Raw genomic sequence first — 21,165 nt, forward strand, 5'->3', positions numbered from 1 at the left:
GTAACGCCTGGCCAGCCATCTGACAGCCAGGAGCTCACTGATCACGTTCACTGTATTTATGAGTTGTTCCCAAATATTTCAAACAAGGTTTCAGCATCAGCCTGGCCTTTTGAAATTGTGGGTGTTCCCAGATCTCTGCAGGTTGGAATCACCCCCGTCTATCCTATTGCTCACTCGTCTCATAAAGGTGATCTGCGGCTCAGCAAATGGGTGGGATGGACTGAGAGCTGCCGGTGGGAGCAGCTCCTTGAACGTGAACGTCCTTGTTGTCTTCCCGCTGGCTGCATCTCCTAGGATTTCTCCTTTTGCAATGTGAGCTGGGCCAAGGGTCTGTCTTTCCAAATGGGCAGCTGGGTGATTTCCTGGCTGAAGGTTTGTTTGCATGCAAAGAACCAGGTATTAGTATAGTCATTAATATGACTATATTGACCTCTATGACTATATTAATATGACTATAATGAACCAGTCATTAATGTAGTTCAGCTGTCAGGCAGATGGCACTGGTCAGATCCAGGGACAAAGCTCAGACCCTTCCCTGGTTGCCAGCATAAGCTCCGCTCCCTCGGACTGAGAAATCCTGAATGCATTTCCGTGACCACCGCGTTGTGGATAACTGACAGGACTTCAGACAGAGACCTAGGCTGTGAAAATGAGTAATTATAAACTGCTGCATTCAAATGTGCTTGACAGATGTTATCTCCGCCAGTATGGGTATATTTAAGTCTTTCTTCGAAGCAGGAAATTTGCACTAAGATTTACGAGGGCTGCATGAATAAGAGCGGTGGCAGCAGTTGGAGAAGCTGACACCATGGCAGCCAGCTTTCATTTCTGGCAAACACCTCGCAAAGCAACTTGTGTAGGAAAATTTTCGCAAATAAAACTTGTTTCCAAGCTTTACAAATAAATCTCTTTGGCTTAGGTTTTGCCACCAGAGGCACTGCTGGTCACTTCCTAGTATCACCACTGATTATTTTCTGGTGCTAGGAAGTGAGAAGTTCGATCAGATGAAATGGCCATGTCAACCTTTTCGGTGTTCAATAAATAGAATACTGAAATACCAGTGGATGTAGGTAGGTACTGCAGAACACTTCCAGAACCTGTGTCAGAAAGGGAGCACTGAGTTAGTTTGGACATCTGCAGTTCCTGATAAAGGGTCGCTGGAAGAGCTCATGATTTAGATTTTCTTTGCAAAGCTGGGTAACTTGCAGCTATTGGATTTATGTCAGACTCTCCTACTGAATTTTCTATCTGTGTTTCCTGAACCAGAGGTTGGGACATAGCAGTGTGCGTGAGGACAAGGTCGTGCTTTCTTCAGAAGAGACTGTCCCTGGTTCCCCTAATGCAAAAATGCCTTTTGGAAAGGAAGAAGGGAATAAACTGTGTAGGAAGCAAGGACTGGCCTCAGTTTGACTTACCATATGTCTACACTCGGGAAAGAACAATACATATTCCAGTATGCTAACCGTAATTACCAAGAAATGAAGTCAATCCTTGATGATGGTGGCATTAAAAGATGTTGCCTTCAAGGCACAGGATCTAGTTTTGTTATCCCCCTGAAGTTGAGAGAGTTTGACACAGAGATGCTTTAAATTTGCAAATCATAATACTTAACATCCAGGACTGAGACACACGGTATTAATTATGATCATAGCTTGTTATGTTGGGGGATGCTCGAGGTGCTTATCATGTAATAGATGAGGATCTTCTTTTTTCTGTTCTGGGTAACAGTTTGAATTTCCCCAGTGGGCTCGAGAGCGCTGTGGCATTAGGCTGGAAATGGCAGTATGAAGTATGAAGGGTTAACAGAGTTTCTGCACCAAATTACGCTTTTCTTGTCCCAGTAGTCAAACAGTCCTTGATGGGGTTCCATGTTTAGTGTTTTCTGACAGCGCAGAAAGATCGGTGACTGCATGAAACACATTTAGTTTTCATTTGCACTTTTTATGTGTCTCTTGTAATCAAGAGGCAACGCAAACTCCAGCGTGTGGCTTATTGCTATTCCTGTCTTCCCTTGAGCTCTGAGAGCAAAGCAGGTTGGATGAGAAGCAAAATGAGACTAGTTTAATAGCAATAGCCAGACAGTCAGCCAGAAATAGCTGTGCTATAGGAGATAGAGTAAATAAAATAATCCTGTCAAACTCCATTGCAGTTCAAGTTTCCAAATGGGAAGATAAAAGAGACATTTCTGAGCCCTTTTAGTGTAAGAAGGTCTAGTTCCCGTATCGCTTCTGTTGCAAACACTGAGGTAATCTTTGCACCAGAACAACGGCCCTGCTTTTATTACAGGTTAAATAGGTCTTACAGGGATAGCCAAAAATCTTGTTTGCAAACACAAAGCAGCACTGGGACAATTCTTATTTCTTCAAGTGTGTTTTTGACTCACAAGGAACACTGTTTGACTTTTGCAGCACCTCCCACCCCTTCTCTTTTCCTCTCAGTAACGCAGATCTCCATGAAATGCCGCGCTTTGGGTCAGGCCTGGCTCCAGCCTGCAGCGGGGTGGGAAAATGGGTCAGGCTGTGTTTCACTGTTCCCAGCCAGCAGCGTGCTGCGCTGACAGGCAAGGCGTGCTGCTGTTCCAGCTAGCGAGGTAGCACGAGACGGGCGTGAAGGTGACCAAAGAGCCAAAGGAAAGGGTAAGATGAAGTTTTTAAGGAACAGTGTTTCCACAGCCCCACTGAGGTAGGTCCGCGTTCGTGCCCAGCTGATCCAGTCGGTGCTGTCTGCAGATAAAAGGGTTCTGTGGGTGCAGACCACAGAGCCTTGCCAGGAATTTGATCCTCCTGTCAGTCTCCCTGGCTGGCAGGTAGCTGAACACGAAGGATGAATTCCAGCAATTGATTGGTTATATATTCAAAACAGTTATGAAAAAAAAAGTACTTTAGCTTTCAGATATGGCATATTCGCGAAAAGAAAACGCTCCTTCTAATAATCAAAATAGCTAGCCCTGAATGCATTTGCTCGGTCACGCTTTTGCAGGGATACGCACGTGTTAATTGTGTGCCCTGAGCGCAGTTTTGCAGGAGGCCTCGCGCTGATGGGCTGTACTGACCGCAGCCAGCGACCTGCTGGCGTTCTGCTGCCTCGGGGAGGCAGGAGCTGCCTTTTCACTTCCCCGGCGTGCAACAGCAGAGGAGGAAGAGCAGCTCCAGAGGGGACGCTGGAACGCAGGAGGTGTAGGGAGAAGAACATCAGAGTCAGCCAGAGGAGCCAGCTGGAGGAGGGCAGGAGAAGGCTTTAGGTTGTTAGTTGCTAATTCAGTGGTAAAATCCAGAAAGGGCTTGAATTTAGAGTCCTTCACAATCTGTGTTTTCTTTTCTGGATAGGGAACAGGTTTAGCTCTACAATATACTCTGTGCCTAATTTATCACCCCTGTAATTGCAGTGGGTGTAAATTTGGCCCACAAGTGAAACCTCCAGAGCTGAAAATCTAACCGTCCTCCTACTGTGGCCTTTCAGCAGCCCAATTTTAAGCTCCTGGGAGCAAACCAGAGACGAGAAAAGCCAAGTGACGTGTCTGCAGCAGGGTTTCCCGTCTCTTCCTGTTCCCAGTTCTTCAGATATGCACTTGCCCTCGGCTTGCTGCTCTGCAGCCAGTGTGACTGGGCTTGAGGTGGAACAGGGCATCAAAATGCCACTGATCTTCCGCTAAATACATTGAATGAAAATAGCATTTGCACAAAATGCGTTCAGCTCCAGTCCTCCCCCACGCGGATCCCACACTGCAGCTCCATGGAGCTGGCAAGGATAAATCAAACATCTCTTTCCAAACTCAGGAGACAGACACTGCTGAATAATTTGGCAGGAATCTGCCGACCTCCCCAGCACAGCTGTGCGAGGAGGAGTTACGTAAACTGGTATCGCAGAGATTTTGGCTCCCCTCTTCCCATGGCAGCCTCTGGGGAAACTTGTAACAAATAATTTGGCCCATCCTAGGAAGTCTGCGGTAGGAAGAGAGTGGCCGAGGTTGTGTCGCGGAGGTGGTGTCACATCCCCCTGCTTCTAATACGATCCAGCCCTGTGATCTAACACGATCGTTGCATTTTCAGGTTGTGCTGTGCAGACCCCATTTCCCTGCTCCTAAAGGCTGGCTCAGCCCAAACTGCTGTGTCCGACAGGGTGATAGCAAAGCTCGCGGCCACTGGCATCCAAATCTAGCAGGGCTTAGATTTATTTTCTGATCTCAAGAATATTTAGGACAAAAGCATTCAGAAGGGTTCATTGAGTTTTAGGGTCTCATTTGGACAGAAGAGAGGCCCAGTTTTGCAATGCACTCGGGCTCCGGGGAGGCCGATGAGAATGGTGCGTAACTGTCCCGTCCTAAAAATCAGCCCACAGCAACGTGAAGTTAAATGAACAAATTCTACGTAAAACTGTGTCCTTGGTGTTCATCAAAAGCAGGGCGGGCTGCTTTCTTCAAAGGGTCACTTTAAGGTAAATTAGATTTTAAAAATGTGGGCTCTGAATCTTTTTTTTAAAAGTCAAAGAGCGTTGCAAGCCTTTTTAACTAGAGATACCCAAAGACGTGGCGAAGTGGCAGAGTGCCACGCTCTCATTGCTCACGGCAGGCCGGGCAGAGTGAAGGTAGAGAGCAGGCAGGAAAATAGGGACAAATTTCAGGAGTAAATGGAAAAACCCTGCTCGTTCCCTCTGCTTCTTCCATTCTGCTCTGCAGCCGCAGGCCAGGTCAATGAGAAATCATCAGGGAGGGGGCTGAGACCCACACCTTCATGCGAAAGGCAGCTTGGCCTTTTCCAAACCTCGGCCTTTTCCAAATCGTGGGTTGGTGTTTGGGTGCGGTTGTTATGGACCCTGGTTTAGTCTTTTCCCAATTTCAGCATCAACTATTCACCATTCACCGACTGTTTCAACATCAACTGTTCGCGGAGCTGTAGAGCTTACCTGTAGGTGGGTGTCTCTTCAGCCTCATCCTTGGATCCCCGTTCTCCTTTGATACCTGAAGAACACGTCATCTTCTTGGCAAAAATAGCCTGCATTTTATACTGAGCATGCTGCTGCTTTGCTGCCTTGTCTGTGTTACCTTTCAACGATTAGTCGTTTCAGGCAAGCCCCGGCTTTGCTTTAGCTGTGTGTACGCCGTGTAATACTCTCGGCCTTCCAGCCCCGGGAGCGCTTGCAAGGGCTGTTGCTTCATCTCCGCGCTCCAAGCCAAGGTCTCGGGTAGGGAGGAGTGAGGGGAGAAGCCCCTCATGCGACTTCGCGCTGTCACCCGTGCTCGGCGCAAGAGGAGAATACCTGAGCAGACCTCTACTGGGATGGTCTCCTGTGAAGCTGTGGTGGGCTGGAGTGACGAGCCACCCTGTTGCACGTTACCTCCCCGCAGCGCTCGGGCCACCCTTTGCCTTGCGGGGGGGACGGAGGGAACTGCGCGATGCCGTGTCTGCCAGCTCCGAATCCCGAAGCGTGTGTAACGCTAAGCTGTTCTTAGAGGGCTGTGAGCTGCTACAGATCCACCATCAAAGGCTTTCAAGGTGTCTTTCACAGGTTACTTATGTACAGCCCCCAGCTGCCCTGTAACATAAGCAACTATCATCATCCCATTATAGAGATGGGAAGGACTGAGGGAGGAACTGCATTTCCCCCGGGCCTGCAGCCCGTCCCTGCCAGCCCCGGGAGCTGCGCTGCTGCGCCCCGGCTGCGTCCACGTATTCAGAGTGCATAATTCCTCCCTAAGGCGTTTTGAAACTACTTTGCCATTGGAATACGCAGGATTTTGATAACCAGGAGGACCAATAGCATGTGCAATGAGAAGGTTGTAGTGGATTACTCTGTCGTTGGCATCTTCTCTGTTGTCAGCTCGTAAGAGGAATCCAATGATTCACAGCTGGAAATGGCGCTTTCTCCGCTTGTGTTTTACAGATGTGTTTTACGCATGAGAAGTAGAGTGTGACCTGGCATAGAGTAAACCGTAGCACTTGGAAAAAATGTGCCATCCTAAAATAATAACCCTTCCTTAAGACCTCCCTGTCCATCCTTGCACGCCACCCTCTAAGGAATAATCAGGAGGAGTTTCTGAAAAGCATGAAGATGGCTGCACACAAAGCTAGCAGGAGCAAATTACCCGGACACACCCCGGGCCAGGTCCTCTCGAGTTGTGCCCTCTGATGGAGGGGAAAATTTCCTCCTTATGTGCTTTGTGCTGCTTAAGCCATTGAATAGCTTTTAATTCTAACTAATTTTGCACTGGCAATCGGCTGCACAGGCAGATCGCCCTCCTTGTGATTAATCTTATATTTCCTCTGCAGCATCACGGGAGGGTTTGACTCTTACAGGGTCTGGCACACATAGCTATGGCCTGGGGTACTCATGGCAGGAAAAAAGTGATCGATGAAAGCTAGAGAGCAGGAGGAGAAGGCAGCACTAAGGACAACTAGAAGTCAATTTAACAGTAAGAGCTATTGAACAGTCTGATTTACAGGTGCGATCCTTTCTGCACATATCTATACGCACCGCAATAATTTGGGAGTAGGTGCATAATTCATTGTGGAAGCCACATCCCACCCTCAGATCTTCAGGTTTGCCAGTGGAAGTACAGCTTGGTTTCCTTACGATGGTCACAAATGAGATTTTTTTTCTTTCAAGCACCGTTAGAGAAAGTCACCTTCCCCCTTCAGAGCGCCGACAGTGCAGTGGGGATATTTAAGTCAGAGCGAGAGCAGGAGAAAGCGGCCTGAGGAGGTCACGCAGACAGGTACATCCCCCTGAGCACAGCCACTACCGCAGGCACAGGCACTTCAGCTGTAAGCCTCCGCCAGAGCAAAGGCAGACAGCAGAATTGTGGTAGGTTTACGGAATGCGTCAAAACTTTCTTTTCTGCTCCCATCAAATATTACTTTTTTTGGCTTCATCTTTTCCTTGTGAATCCTTCGTACATACTACGTGAACAGACTGTAGGGCATTATTCAGAAGAGCTTAATTAACCTCAGCTAGGGAAAGAAAAGGAAATCGCAGAAGCTGTAGGGTAAAAAAAGATCATATTTAGACAAATAAGTGCAAATGACCTAGATGCATCCATTTCCTTAAGAGCCACGCGATGCAAGCTGGATGCGGGCTGCGGAGACCGCGGGTTTATGTCACTGCTCCTGGTGCCGGCTGCCCCGGGCTGCGCCCTGGGGCTTCTCCCAGCACCGCCCCTGAAGTCCATACTAATCCTACCTGCTCTCATCCTGTTTTCTCCTCCATCTGTCGCCTTCCTCTTAGATATCATCAAAATGCAGAGCCGGGAAGGACCCCAGGAGATTAGCTATTCCCTTCGCAGGATTAAGTATACTCAGATCATCTCTGATGGATGTTTGTCTAACCTTATTTTTGAAAATCTCCAAGGAGTGCTGTCCCAAGACTTCCTTATTTTGTCTTTTCTACTGCTTAATTATTCTTATATCTAGAAAAATCTTTTCCCAAGTATCTAATCCTATTCTCCCTTGTGGTAAGTTAAGACAAGCTATAGTCAAAATGGAGACTAATTGATCGCCAGCCTCCTTAGAAAAGCCGCAGCTTTCACATATTGGCATACCAATAGCACATTCCCTTTTATTGATGTCGTTTCTAGATTAAACAACTCCATTTCTTTGGTCTTCCCCCGCTGATCAGGTTTTGAGAGGGTTTTTTTGGTCTTTTTTCATTTTCTTGCTCTTACCTGATTTAATTAAAAAAAAAATTTTGTATGACATCCAAAATGGGACAGCATAAACCAGCTAGTCATCATCCTGGCTTAACTGTGTCCAGGATAATATATAATACTATAATTATATAGCCAGCATATAAATTAAACTAAATTCTATAGTTCAGTAATTTCTTCCCAATTCCCTCCTATGGTATCCCGGGGGATGGTGAGGAGCAATAGCAGCAGCCTGTCCTAGCTGCCATTTCTGCCCTCCCCTAAGCCTGAGCTCCTTCCAACAATGCGACGACTTACACAGCTGATAAATCTCCATTTTGCGTATATGTATTTGCTTTGTCCTTCTGACACGTAGCGCTTACACCCGTCTGTTTAAATAATCCATTTTCACCCTTAGCCACACATCTGCTTTCCTTTATCTTCTGTTTGCTTCTTTGATGCAGCTTACGTGCTCGAGCAAAGGAAAGACAGTCCTGCGCTCGACAAAACGGTGTACGGAACAGCGAGGTTCATTGCTCGACACTGCTACGGGCTTCCCGTCTGCATCCTGCAGAAATCACAGAAAGCAGCATCGCTTTTATTGCCTGCGTGTTCCCTGTATTTTTATTCTCTTGTCCACGTGCATAAAAAGCTCCTTAAAACAGGGGTTTGGCCTTGCTTGCTGTACGACTCTTGTAGCCCAGATGAATTCCTAAATTTTATCGAAATCAATTACAGTGTAAGCCAAGTGCATTTGCCCATGCTGCACTAAGGAGTTAAGTAATATATGTTATTCATTAAGAGCCATACGAATACATGTGATAAAATATCCACCGATCAAATAATTATGTTTCCCATACTATGGGTGCTAAAATTTAGTCAATTAGGAAATAATATCCATTTATCGAGTGTTGGCAAGAAGAGGAGAAGAAAGGAGAAGTGGTAGTAGGAAATGCCTAACCCATTAAAAATGAAATTATCCAGTTACAGTTATTAATCTGCTACATGGACTGAACTTTCTCGAAACCAGGCGCGTACAAAGTGTCTTTCATGTGCAGACACGTGCTATTCACCGAGATGTTGACGTGCTCCACCACTCAGTGAAAACGAAAGCGTCTCTTAAAAACTTGGGGTACCGGTGCTGGAGTTTATAGTCAACGAGTGGGGAATGGTCCTTCTTTTGTGGAAGTACGAAGGAACTGCGCCGTCGGCACAGGGCAGCGACCCGCACTCGGGTAATGTCAGGCCTGGACTTGTTCTGAGCTCTTCGGCTTTCTGTACCTCTTTGAACGGTTCCCTCTTTCTCTCCTCTGGGCCGCCCCCCACTCCAGGGGCTGTTTCTCCATCAGAACGTTCCTGCCAAGCTGGAGGCTGAGAGCTCTGGGGAGGGCGGTGGGAGAAAAGGTGATTCATTTCTTCTGGATTCGTTGCTGAAGTTTCTTCTCCAAATGAAAGCAAAAGAAGTGGCAGGCAGGAGCTTTGTGCTTGCCGTCTTTCCCTCATTCGCCATGTGCTTGCTCAACGCTCAAGGACAAAAACACGGCGTTTCTTCTTCGTGTGCTTTCTGCAAACAGTCTCGATGATAGCTGAGCTTGTTCTTTCCCGCTGTTGCGTTCTCACCAGCAATAATATTCTGTCTGCTTTCCAAAAGCGCTTGTATGGTTCCATTATCTCCTCATGGCTCCTTCAGTAACTCCTAGGCAACACCGTTGTCTTCCCATCCAATACTCAGCAACACCGTTGTCTTCCCATCCAATACTCAGCAACACCTGCAAAACACGTGAGCCTCTAAAACACCCTGCAGAAGCCTCGTGGGAGGCAGCGACTGTTCCTCCTGCAGCCTTGGAGGGGAAATGCACGGAGCAGTTCGGTCAGACACGTCCAAACCCGATGCGTTGTCCTCTGGAAGTGTAACGACAGCACAAAGCTGTTAAAACATTCACTTGGCGTTAGCGATTAAAAATAGCTTGCAATGTTTTCTAAATCAAAATTGGAGAGATAAGAGAGGAAAAAATGTATTTTGTATGTGTAAGAAAAAAGCTAATGCACAGAGTGTTGTACTTCCAGAGCCGGGCGAGAAGGAGGATTGCGATTGTTTATTCTTGTAACACCTTTCATGGACAAATCTCTACATAATCCTGAATATTGCATAGAGTACGTTTGGTCCCACTTCACCCATCTCGCTCACAAGGACAGCCCGTTCAGTGTTCTGTTTCGGGAGTTTTCATCGGCCGTGAGTCGGTTCCCTCTGTCTGGGAAGAACAGTTGCTGGTATTTAGGTATTTAGCTAATTTAAGGAGCACGTCTTTTTTCCAGTGAGATTTGTTACCGAGTTTTTTGAGAATGTGGTGAAGATAAATGCTATTTCTAAGAACTGGCCCAAGATTCAAAATTTAAACAAAGTGCACAGTATTTATTTAACTGAACAGGTTTAGTGTAACGCGTATAGCGTTTTCTCAGCCCTTCACTGGGCACAGAGCGAGAGGAAAGAAGCAATTTTCCCAGTTAAGACAAAACAGAAAAGATTTTCTATTGCATATTTAGCCTGAAATATCCTTTTCGTATGTTTTGGACAGCATCACTACTCAAAGCCTGCATACTAGAGTAAGATACTTGTACGATACGTTTGTTAATGGAATTTCCCCCCCGCCCCAGAGCATTCCAGAGGAAGGAGGCAGGTTTTAAAGGCTACGAGCTTCTGGACAGTGCCCAGTGTCTTGACCGTTAATACTGCCTGGCAGATCTATGAGCAAGTTTGCTACAAAATTATGATGTACAGTTTATTTTCCAAGGTTAATGATTTGTTTAAAATAATACCTACCACTTATCTTTAAAAAAACTCACTACTAAATTTTACTTGAGTAAATAAATGCCGTATATTGATTTTATTTTTCCTCTTAAATGAATCCTTTGACACAGCATTTATCTTTAGGGCACTCTCAAAAATCAAAAAGTATTTAAGTTAAATTAATTTAATACACCTAAATATTGGCTTTTGAGAGTGGATAGAGGAAGGAAATCTTGATTGTGTGTTGCTAAATTTGGCTTTTTAAATACGTATGCCTTGTAATTTGAATTGCCTTATGTGGTCATGACTCTATAATTAACATTCTATTTTCTGATGATCGTTTTTTGTTATCTGTTCCTATAAAGATATAGAGCTGTGGGGCCAATGCTCCTCTTACACGAGTACAAATTGGGAATAGTTCTAATAAAGGCAGTACAAAATTTGATGGGCAAAGTCGAAATAAGTATAAAGAGGGTAAGGAGGAAAACAGGAAATTATCTATTTTTTACTGCAGTTTATCGGCATCCGCAATGTCTCATCTGTGATTGAGCAGTTGACACAATAGATCTCAAAACACTTTTTTTAGTACCATCTCCAGCTACCGCTACCGGCCTCCCAGCTGCTGCGACCGCGCACCCTCCGCGCTCTCGGTAGCCGATACGCAGAACCGCTGCGCGGGCTGCTGCCGGCAGAGAGCGGAGGTTGCGCTGGGCCACGGAGCTGTGGGTGTTCTCATACGAGTTCTGAAAAATTAATAACAAAGACTATTTTTCTTCTCCCTTCCTGACAGAGAGAAATGAGCTGTTGCTGAAAAACAAGGGGCAGGAATAATCAACTTAGAAAGGAGATGAGGATGAACAGGTTGGGTTGTAAAGGTTATAAACATCAAGGAAGGAAAAAGAAAAAATTTAAGCTGGATCAGGAGGTTCAAACCAGGGTGTAATGGGACAGAGGTAGGTCTGGAGTTCTTTGAACGGAGAAGCAGGGCGATTTCCTCGCCAGTGAGTTGTGTATGAATGGGAGTGGGTTCCAAGGCGAAGGGGCAGAGACCCATCTCCTCGACTCTGAGAAGATCTTTGGAAAAGACAGACCTGCAGTACCCGGTCTGCACTGCCAAACATGCCCGAGCTGGTTTCTCAAGATTTGTGCTTCTACACAGCCTCGTTTGCAGCACAGGAAGCCCATCAGGCCAGCGGCATGTATTTTCTGGTTTCTCATCCTGTGGAACAGAACTTCCCATGGAAGTATGTTCCCTACTCAGAGGCATTTCTTCGTGCCTACAAGCAAAACTTTGCAGGATGAGGATTTGTATTTTGTTCTTTCATGTCTATGATCTACCCTGTTTGTTTAGCCAGCAACAAACGTACTCCCAGCAGATGAGGCTTGAAGAATCCGGCAGGTTTCACCATTACTTCTTTCTTTTCTTCAGCCCTCCCATGAATTCCCTGCAGAGTTCAGGCTCTCTAAGTATCTTACAATCAACCCATCTCTCCTTTTCTCTCTGTAGGATCTGATACGAAGAGATATTCTGTATTACAAAGGTCGCATAGACATGGATAAATATGAAGTGGTGGATATAGAAGATGGGAGAGATGATGACTTTAATGTCAGCATGAAGAATGCCTTCAAACTTCATAACAAGGAGACTGAGGAAATGCACTTATTCTTTGCCAAGAAACTGGAGGAGAAGTTACGATGGCTTAGAGCTTTCAGAGAAGAAAGGAAGATGGTAAAAGAAGATGAAAAGATAGGTGAGGAATATGAAATGAATCTGAAAGGAGATTGTTGGTAATTTTAATTTAGCCCCAACTGTTGCAGAAGCCCACATTTTTTTTTTGTAGTAGTATTATGGTTCGGCCTTGTTCAAATGTCCTTGGTTGCTCATAGTCATAAGCAGGTCTTTTTCCAATTCAGTTACTGTTATTTTTGGGCCTCAACAGACAAATTCTGCCCATAGCTTCAAGCCTGGACCTCCATGGGTGTTGTGGGAGAAGGAAGTCTTTGGCTCTCTGACTTCAGAGTCTCCTGGCTGCATCATTCTGCTCCGGTTAAGCATGTCTGGTGCAGGGTAGGAGGGCAGCGAAGTCAACGACTTACCAGCTGTGCCCTTCCCTCGGCATCAGCCCATAAATTGACTGTAACCGATGTCAGTTCAGGCTCAGTTTGTTGCTCAGCTGTAAAGCACTGGGCATATTTATGATACTGTATAAATAATAATGGGTCTAATCGTGCTTTTCATACAGCCCCTGCACAAGTGAGATTATAAAGAGGCCTGTCCTTTCAAGGAAGATTGGCTTTTCAGTAAAATACCCGCCCGTGTACGCAGCTCACTGGGTGATACTTTGCCACCTAGGGCGTCCTGTGTTTGCCAAACAGTGCAGAACATCCCCCCCTCCCCAAAAGAAAAAGAGGCTTTGTAAGCAACCTTCTGAATTGTGTTTGCCGTGTTCCCTTTTTCAGGCTTTGAAATTTCTGAAAATCAAAAGCGGCAAGCGGCAATGACAGTAAAGAAAGTCAGTAAGCAAAAAGGTAACCGGCAACACGCACTGTGCCTGGTGATGTGAGGGTGGAGCGGGCTGGGCTGAATCCTGCTGGGTTAGGATCCAGCATCCCCCTTGAATTTCCCCCTCCCCTTTCTCTTTTTTTATAAAACACCGTTTGTGCTTTGTATCCTTTCTTAATGTATCTGTGGGCCAAATTAATCTCTGGTCTAATGTGGTCGAAGCCAGTGGAATTTCACCAGAGATGAATTTGATCTCATGTCTTCAGTCTGATGGCCAGAAGCTGTCCCTGGGGGCAGAAATCTATCTCAGTTGTTTATCTCAGGCTGAAACGGGAGTGAGTGCGGAGATGTGTAGGGGTTCTGCTAATTCCCAAAGTCTCCCATGAGCAAAAAAAAGAAAGATGGCTGAAATACTGGAGGTGGTGAGGGGTCTACCCCTTTCCTGTCCTGGAAAGGGGACACTCATGTTTCCTGGGGCTACCTATAACTTTTCAAGGACAGCACAGTAGCATCAGCTCTAGGAAATAAAGTATCTTAGTAAAGACATTATATCTCTCCGATGTTAGATTCATTTCCCCACCCAGGCAGGCTACAGCCAGCTAATAAATGCCATGCTAGATATTAAACAGAGTCTCTACTGGCGAAAGAGCCAGCGTTCATTATCTCTCGCAATAACTCTTGCAGCTACAGGTTTTGAAATAGTAAACACGGAGGGAAAGTCAGAGAGGTCATTTTTCAAGTTTTCCAAAGCTTCACAAAGTCGTAGACGTATCGATTCGTTACCAAAGTACCGTGGCACAACTCGACCTATAAACTGGTTTCGAGAGAACTCATCAGCTCTTGGCTATAGTCAGTTCCAGGCGGATTCATCCCTGCTCTGTACAGGCCTTGGGTTGTTTTTTGCAAAAGTTGAAGGAGCTCTTTGCTTTCTGCCTCACCTGCTTGTTGTCTACTGGCTTTGCGGGTCCAGTAGTGGTTCGCTAGGCCAACTGTAAACACCTTGGTTTGCTGTGTCTCTCCATTGTCATTAGTCTTCTCTCTACTAACTTCCTCTGTTGTCTTCTGAGATGTTCTTGAAAAACTCTCCTGGCCAGATTTTCTAAGCTCGAAGTATGCACGCACCCAAAAACGGGCCCAGGGAATGCGTATCCTACGCGACGTACATGTAGTTCAGGCAGTAGCGGACACCGTCACGAGCTCGGTTTTGCGGGTTCGCCCCTCACCACTTGCATGCTTGTCCCTCAGCACGGAGGCAACCACGGAGATGATGGCAACTGGAAAATTAGAGAAACTGGCTTGTGTGATGGCCACGACAAAACCATTTTCAATTACTATTTGCTGTTCAATTAATTGTACTATTAATTAAGGTATCGATTAATTAATAATTGTACTGTTCAGTCATTAAGTGACACAGTTCAAAGGTGCCTGAGCATGTCTACCAGTATTCCCACTTAAATCACTGGACTTGCATCCTGACAAATGTAACATGCCTAACATTACTTATTTCTTACACGGCAATTGCTCTCTTGTTTTCTCTCTTTCTCTTTCTCTCTCTTTCTCTCTGAGGTGAAAAAGGAGGGGCTATTAGCTTAGACTTCTCTGACTATAAAATTAATTAGCTCCTAAAACACCAGTCAGCACTTCTTTTATGAAGAACGAGCTTATGCTATAACACTGGCAGTTCTTTTAATGAGATGAAGTCCTCGAGTCAGACAGAAATTCAGTCAGACCCCAAGCATCAAGTTAAGTGAAGCCTGGTTGTTCTACTTAAGACGTGAAATCTGAAAAACAACAAATAGGGTCATTAAATTAGTAGCTCTGTTTCTTTTGTCCTACATTGTGGTAATCATAGCCCAGTCTCAGATTAATTAAGTACCGGCATTGAACGTTTTGCTGAAAGCTCTTAGTTTTCTTACTCTGCGGTGTGTCTTGTGCCCATGCCCCAAAGAGGGGCACAGGGCTGCTGGAGCAGGGAGCTGGTGGCATTGCTCAGAAGAGGGAGGCAGGAGGAAATTCCTGAGAGTTGGCTTTTAGTGACCAATTTTTTGAATCTTGCCGTATGCATTTCACATCCATTGCCAACAAAGTTTTTGCCAAAGACCTTGGCAGGCACTTGGGGCTGTGTTGCTGGGGCTGAGGTACGGCTCTCGGGGCGGGGAGCGGGCAGACGGGAGTGCCTGCGCCAGGAGGTTGCTGCCTGCAGGCACCGTGCGCTGCCTTTGCCCTCCCCGCGCAGCCTCCCGCAGCACAACAGTAGCACTGGAAGGGGCGTTAAGTTGGTTTTGGAGCATCAGTTCTACCTGGAAAGCAGTGAAGCCCTTTAGGAGCAGGATTACTTCCACTGCATTCGACTGAACTATTTACTCATTTAAATGTACGGACTTTGCAGGAGGGGTCTCAGTGGCTACAGCAGGGCGTGGTGACTCCAAGCCCAACCGACGTGCCGAGAGCTCTGCTCCCATGTCAGTGGATGCCTGTTACAGACTTGTTTCTAGATTATCTCCGTTGTTCCCTCCACCTCTTAAATGAGAAACCATGGTAATTTCCCTGTCACAGAATACTTAAGGAAGGGAGAAAAGCCGTGAAGGAGGTGAAATGGAAAATGCAATCAACTTTGTTAGAGGTGAAGCAGAAAAACATTTTTCAAATAGTATAAACTGCTACTTATTTCATGCACAGTTGTACCACACCTCCCAGAAGTATTTCTCTGGAGCTGGCTGGTGTGCGTTTGAAAAGGAAGCGCTTAAAGTACTGCTCGCTGCAGCAGGCGAGGGAGAGACGCTGAGAGATCAGCTGGTAGCAGGAGAAGAAACCTTAAAACTCAGCTTTTTAAACTAACGGAAGCTTTATCCAGGTGATTAAGAGAGAACACAGCTCTCAGTGTTTCGAGAAGTTTTTGATCCCAAAATCAGGGCCCTCTGTGGGGCACAAGTCAGCCCCTCTGAAGGCAACCCCCTCCTAAGGCTCACACCGGCTCAGAGGTGTGTGCACGCATGCAGTGCCAGGCTTCCTTCCAAAGCGATTTAATGATGCGCAAGGTCAGATTTCAGCAATATATTAGGATTTGCACTACTTATTGGATTGGCCAAAACGTAATGGTATTAGACCAGGTGCCTTAAGACAGCATTAAACCAATTTTTGGCCTTCTTTAAGTCCATTAGACATAAAGTAAATGGGTAGTGTTGGCTCTGCACCTTACCAACAGATAGAGAAAAGGACTGTTTGTTGTTAGTTTTTTTCTTTTTGCATTGATTGTTCAAGGTTTTGCCTCTCGGTTACTGCCTTTTAGCTTCTTTCAATGTCAGTGTGGTAACTGGGAATAGAATTCAGTGTGGTGTCTCCTAGAAATAGCAAAGTACAGAGAAATTTATTTGTCTTGACTTACAAAAACAACAAAAAACCCCACAGCCCTTTTTAAGCTACAGCCAGTCAAGTGTGCAACTTCTTTGCAGGTAAGTCCAGGTACCGCTGAGGACCTTTGCTGCCTGCGCTGACACTGCGACATTAAGACAGCGTTGAGTTGCACTTCCAAAATTGTGCCCGTTAGTTACTAAAGCAGTGGCAAAAAGCCTGCAGTTCCCTTGAAAATGGATCCTTTGTGGATCTCCGGTCCATCCTTAACGTAGACACAGGATTATCCAGGGTGCTTTCTCCATTTGTAAGTGTCTGAAGACAGAAGGCTCCTTTAGGGCCTCTGTCCATCACCGGCTTATGTTCTGCTGGCCGCTTTTAATCCCCCCTTCAGTGATTAGTGTTTGCAGCTTTCAGAAACATGCAGTTACTTGTCTGATCCCCAGCTTTGGCCACGTCTGTCCCCATGCAGGACGGCATGGGCACGTAAGGGGTTTTTGCTCGTGTTCCTAGAAGCTGTCAGCCAGGCGTGTCAGAGGGATTCCAGTGCTCGGGAAGGAGACCCCGTTCTTTAAAGCACCATTTCCCCCTAATTATAACATTTTGCAAAATGAAATGTCTGTTCAAACTTAAAGATGTGACCTTAGTGCTAGGTGAGAGGGTTTCCCACCCCAGGAGAGCTCTTCAGACGCATGCTATGAGCCAGCTCCTTCGTGCCCGTCTGTCTGTCCTGTGTATCCTCCTCTGCACCGTGCCACAGCTTCACCGAGGCAGATGCCCTCAGCCCAGACGAGTCTCCAGCTGGTGGTCTGCGACTTGCAGAAGGAGGGAATATATATTCCTTCACAATTGTCCCTAGCCCTGTGCTTAGGAGGGTGCTGTCATTAAATCTGCCCATAAATAGCCAGCTATGCAAACCCAGCAGGAGTTAAATCATCAGCCAGCAGGAACTGCTTTGGCCTGCAGTAAAACACCCTCTGAGGCACGGAATTTTCCTGCTAACTTCTTCCTTTCTGATCACTTGAGCTCATGGCCAACTGTGTCATAAAAACCCTGACCCAAACACCCAACAGCTTTTCTTTGACTTCTCAAACTTCGGCACTTCAGGCTCTCCCCCAGTAAGTCTGCATAGCAAAACGAGGTGACTGTGTGTTAGCATACTTGTGCTGGCCTCAGCCAGCTGTCGAGGACTGGTCTTACTGGGTAACACAGTCTGTAGGTACCGCCTGTGGTTCTCCGGAGTGGTTCAGCCTATTTTATTGCATCTTCGTTGCTAACAAGATTGACGTGGCCCTGACATGTTTCCCCATCCTAGTCACACACGTAGGCATAGCCTCAGGGAGATTGAAAGAGACTGAGCTAGTTAGTCTATGCTTTAAAACAAAGAGGGGCATTTGCATTTTCAGATAATCAGGGTCACTTCCATTTTTTTCACAGAGCTTCCCACAGCGCAGGTGAAAGAATGGAGCTAATCATGTTCTCGGTGGTATTTCCCCACAGGTTCGGAGAAATCACAGGGCTTAGCCCATTGCTTGTCAAATACAGACCCTACCCAAAGCCTCCAAAACGCAGGCGTTGACTCGCTGCCCAGCTGCGGCTCGCCCAAGCACTCGTGCTTTGGGTCCACAAGCACTAGTCTCATTGATGAGTATAGATAGATGGCTTCTCACTCAAGGCTTTAGTAACCCAGCTGGAGTCAGTAGTAGCATCTGATATCCCATCAGATGTACAAGCTAAGGCAAATCATGAATAAATTCTTGGCTAGGAAACCTCTAAGGATGGTACCGGTGACTTGGCAACAGGCACGTGCTGCTGAGCAGATTCTCCAGGGGAGTTTTTTGGTGAGATGTGGAACAGGCCTCTTGGGTTTTCCATTGGCCCTCGTTTGAAAGAGCCAAGATCTTGACATCAACGTCATGTTGAGATTCCAATTGAAATAAGTTTGTCAGCCCAGATACTCCTGCACTTTGGGTGTGGTGAGGTATTTTAGGTAAGGGGCAGTGTTGCTACCCAGAAGAGGCTGCATTTCAGGGCAGTGATGGACGAACTGATCTATTCCTGTCAAGGAAACAGATGGAGTGATCTTTGCTATCAGTGTACAGAACGCTGGAGGAGAGGGAGGCTCCATAAATATAAGATGGGATAAATTAGTTTTCACCTGGCTTTGATTGATAAAGCCCTAGTATGATTTATTCCATCTTGCCTTGCTTAGTTTTTGCTTATCACAATGAGCAATCATTATCTTAATGTCTAGTCTAATGACATTGGGTTGCCGTTGCAGACTTGATGAATAGACTCAGGAAGGTCAAGTTACCTCAGTATTTGTAGATACTGTGGTTGGCTGTGGAATAGCAAGGACACAAGACCACTGTTTTCCTCGGTTGCATTTCTGAAGCTGCAGTTAGCCCTTTTCTCTCCCTCTTCCTCCCAAACAGAGAAGTTAGGCTAGTGGTTAGAAAAGGGAGCCAAGGCATGTTCTCCTCACCGCTACCATCCCTGGTAATACCCACCTCTGCCAGGCCGCTGAGTAGAATCCCTGGCTGTGTAAAGAGCCACGGCTAATGCACCACTTGAATTCCTCTTGAGTTGGGCGAGTATGACGAACTTTGCGTCTGGTAGTTCAGCACGGAAGTGTCATCGGTGAAGTCCCCGGCTGCTCAGGACTGCCTTCGGAGGCAGATGCTTCCTGGGCACAGCTGCCATCCGCACCTCTGGCTGTATAAACTAGGTCTGCAATTGGGGAACAGAACTGCTATCAGACGCAGCGTAGTTTGCTAACGTTAATAGTGGTGAAGTGCTTTGAGATCCTCTGGTGAGATGTGCTGATGAAAGGCGAAGGGCTGTACCTGTTCAGGCATTACTGCTTCTTATTTCTTTAACTTGTCACTGTTGCAGGAGTAATTAACCGCACCACAATTAGTGTTCTTGAGGTACGTTCCCAGCTGCCCCACGTTGTGTAGGGGTTACAGTATTCAGGAGGAAACGGAATTTACGGGATTTTTGAGCACGGCTCCTGAAGGATGCAAGTTGGCTCAGCTGCTGCTGAGATGGGAGGGAGATGAAAGGTTCCCCAGCGCAGCACTGCTTCCTTTCCTGCCAGCAGCCTCCACTCGGCCAGTAGAGAAAGCAGGTGGTGATATTTTATTGTCTCCAACTCAACTCTGGCTAATGAACGGCATGATACCTAGGCAGCTAGGTAGAAGAAAAGCCTATGAAATAGCTCCTGATCAAAGTACAAGCTAAAATCTTAAAGGTTGAGGATGGAATAAACAGCTTGTAAGGCAAGTTTCCATGATTATATATAGGCAAACCTGAGTGAATTCTCTGTGTGTTCTGTATTAACTCTGGAAAGGTGCAGTGTTAATGTAGCTGTCTTGCTATATTATAACTGGGTCTGTCTGCACGTGTCCATGTGGATTGCCTGTGAGTTGATAGCATGCTCAACCTTCAAGTGCTACTGAAGTCGTGATGTAACCTCAAATAGAAGAGGCACTTTGAAAAAAGAACTAGAAGGGGAAAAAGAGACAGTTTTAAATCTTTTTAATTGTTTTCTTCTGAGCTGAGAAATCCGAAAGATGCCAAGTGATGTTGCCTAGTACTAAAAAAAGACATGATTTCAACTGACAGCGCAGCATCTCTCTTCACCAGTTTTGTCTAGCCAAATTATAAACCCTGGAGTTTTCTTTTTCTCATTCCGAACAGATTTCCACAACCCCCACCCTGCCGAACGATCTTGCTATGCAGCTGCAGCCTTTAGATTCTGCTACAGTGCAGAATTATGCATGAACCAGCAGAAGGAGCTCCAAGTCTGGTCATTGGCATACAGCTGCTTTCTTACGCCTTGGGAAGGCAGCGCAGCAGCTGTGTCTAGAAATCATTACTTATCTATCGATTCTTTCCCTTTGCGCTTTGAATTCCGTTCGCCCAGCAGCCCAAAATTGCATCAGAAAAGAGCTTTGCTCATTTCTTTCTGTTCAATTGCACTGGACTTATGGCTTTGCATATTAAAAAAAAGTCCCTCAAGAGACAATTTTGCACAGCAGTCCCGAGTTCTGATGAGGGAGCAAGCCGCAGAATAGAAAAATACCACCCTGTCGTACTTTCTCCCAGAATTGCCCTTTCTCAGCATCTGAAGATGTGCAGATTAGGTGAATCTCCCTCCTCCCCCCCCGCAGTTCCTGTGTTCCACCTTGCCAAGAACGTGGGTATGTCCAAAAGTGAACTAAAAAAGCCATTCTTGGGGCACCTCAAGCTATTGCAAAGTGCTGTATTGGAGTTTCGTAAGAAAATGTATTCTTGTGGCATTATCAGCCTGACTTGCCGGAGCACAGATGTTTTTACTTGCATGCCCACAAGCGCACGGTAATTATGCATGCCACCGAGATCCGCAGTCTGAATCATTCAGGCCATGGAGGCCATTTGATAATATGATAAATATGATAAATATGCACACCTTTGGCTGCTTATTCAAGTAGAACCAGCCAGGAGCTTTTGATGTTCATCCAGCTTAGGTGTTAATGCCAGTAGCCTAGGGCCACACAAACAACTTTGGGAATTTGGGTCTGAGCTTCTTTACTGAGGGAGGTGGCAGTGTGTGATGGTTTCAAGCATGGATAGACATTTTTTAGGAGTTTGGACCAAAAAGGCATTTTTGGGAAAGAACTGAATGGGGTTTGCTAGTGATCTGGCCAGGGGAGTCTGCCTTTTTCTCTTTTGGAGAAGACAGACTATGGATTACATTCTTTGCAGTGTAACTCCATCAATGTCAGTGGACTTCAGCCAGACTGTCCTTTATCTACATCTGCAGCCTTCCAAGTGCGTCACATTTTGCTGATCCGGGAGATTTCTTAGCATTTCTGTGTCATGATTAAAATGCATTAGTTCACCCTCCACAAATTGGTTTAG

General features: G+C 46.1%; 1 protein-coding gene across 3 annotated transcripts in view; it reads left to right on the top strand.

Moving 5' to 3' along the window:
- The window catches only part of ARHGEF9 (Cdc42 guanine nucleotide exchange factor 9), a 130,486-nt gene that overhangs the window by 104,646 nt on the left and 4,675 nt on the right, over positions 1-21,165 (top strand). For all 3 annotated transcript variants that reach the window (XM_082004278.1, XM_082004279.1, XM_082004280.1), the window contains 2 exons: positions 11,914-12,157; positions 12,867-12,935. In XM_082004278.1, coding sequence (XP_081860404.1) covers positions 11,914-12,157; positions 12,867-12,935 — 313 coding nt within the window. The remainder of the gene's footprint in view (positions 1-11,913; positions 12,158-12,866; positions 12,936-21,165) is intronic.

This window comes from Phaethon aethereus, assembly GCF_964289735.1.
Source record: "Phaethon aethereus genome assembly, chromosome: 10".
NCBI classification, from domain to species: Eukaryota; Metazoa; Chordata; class Aves; order Phaethontiformes; family Phaethontidae; genus Phaethon; species Phaethon aethereus.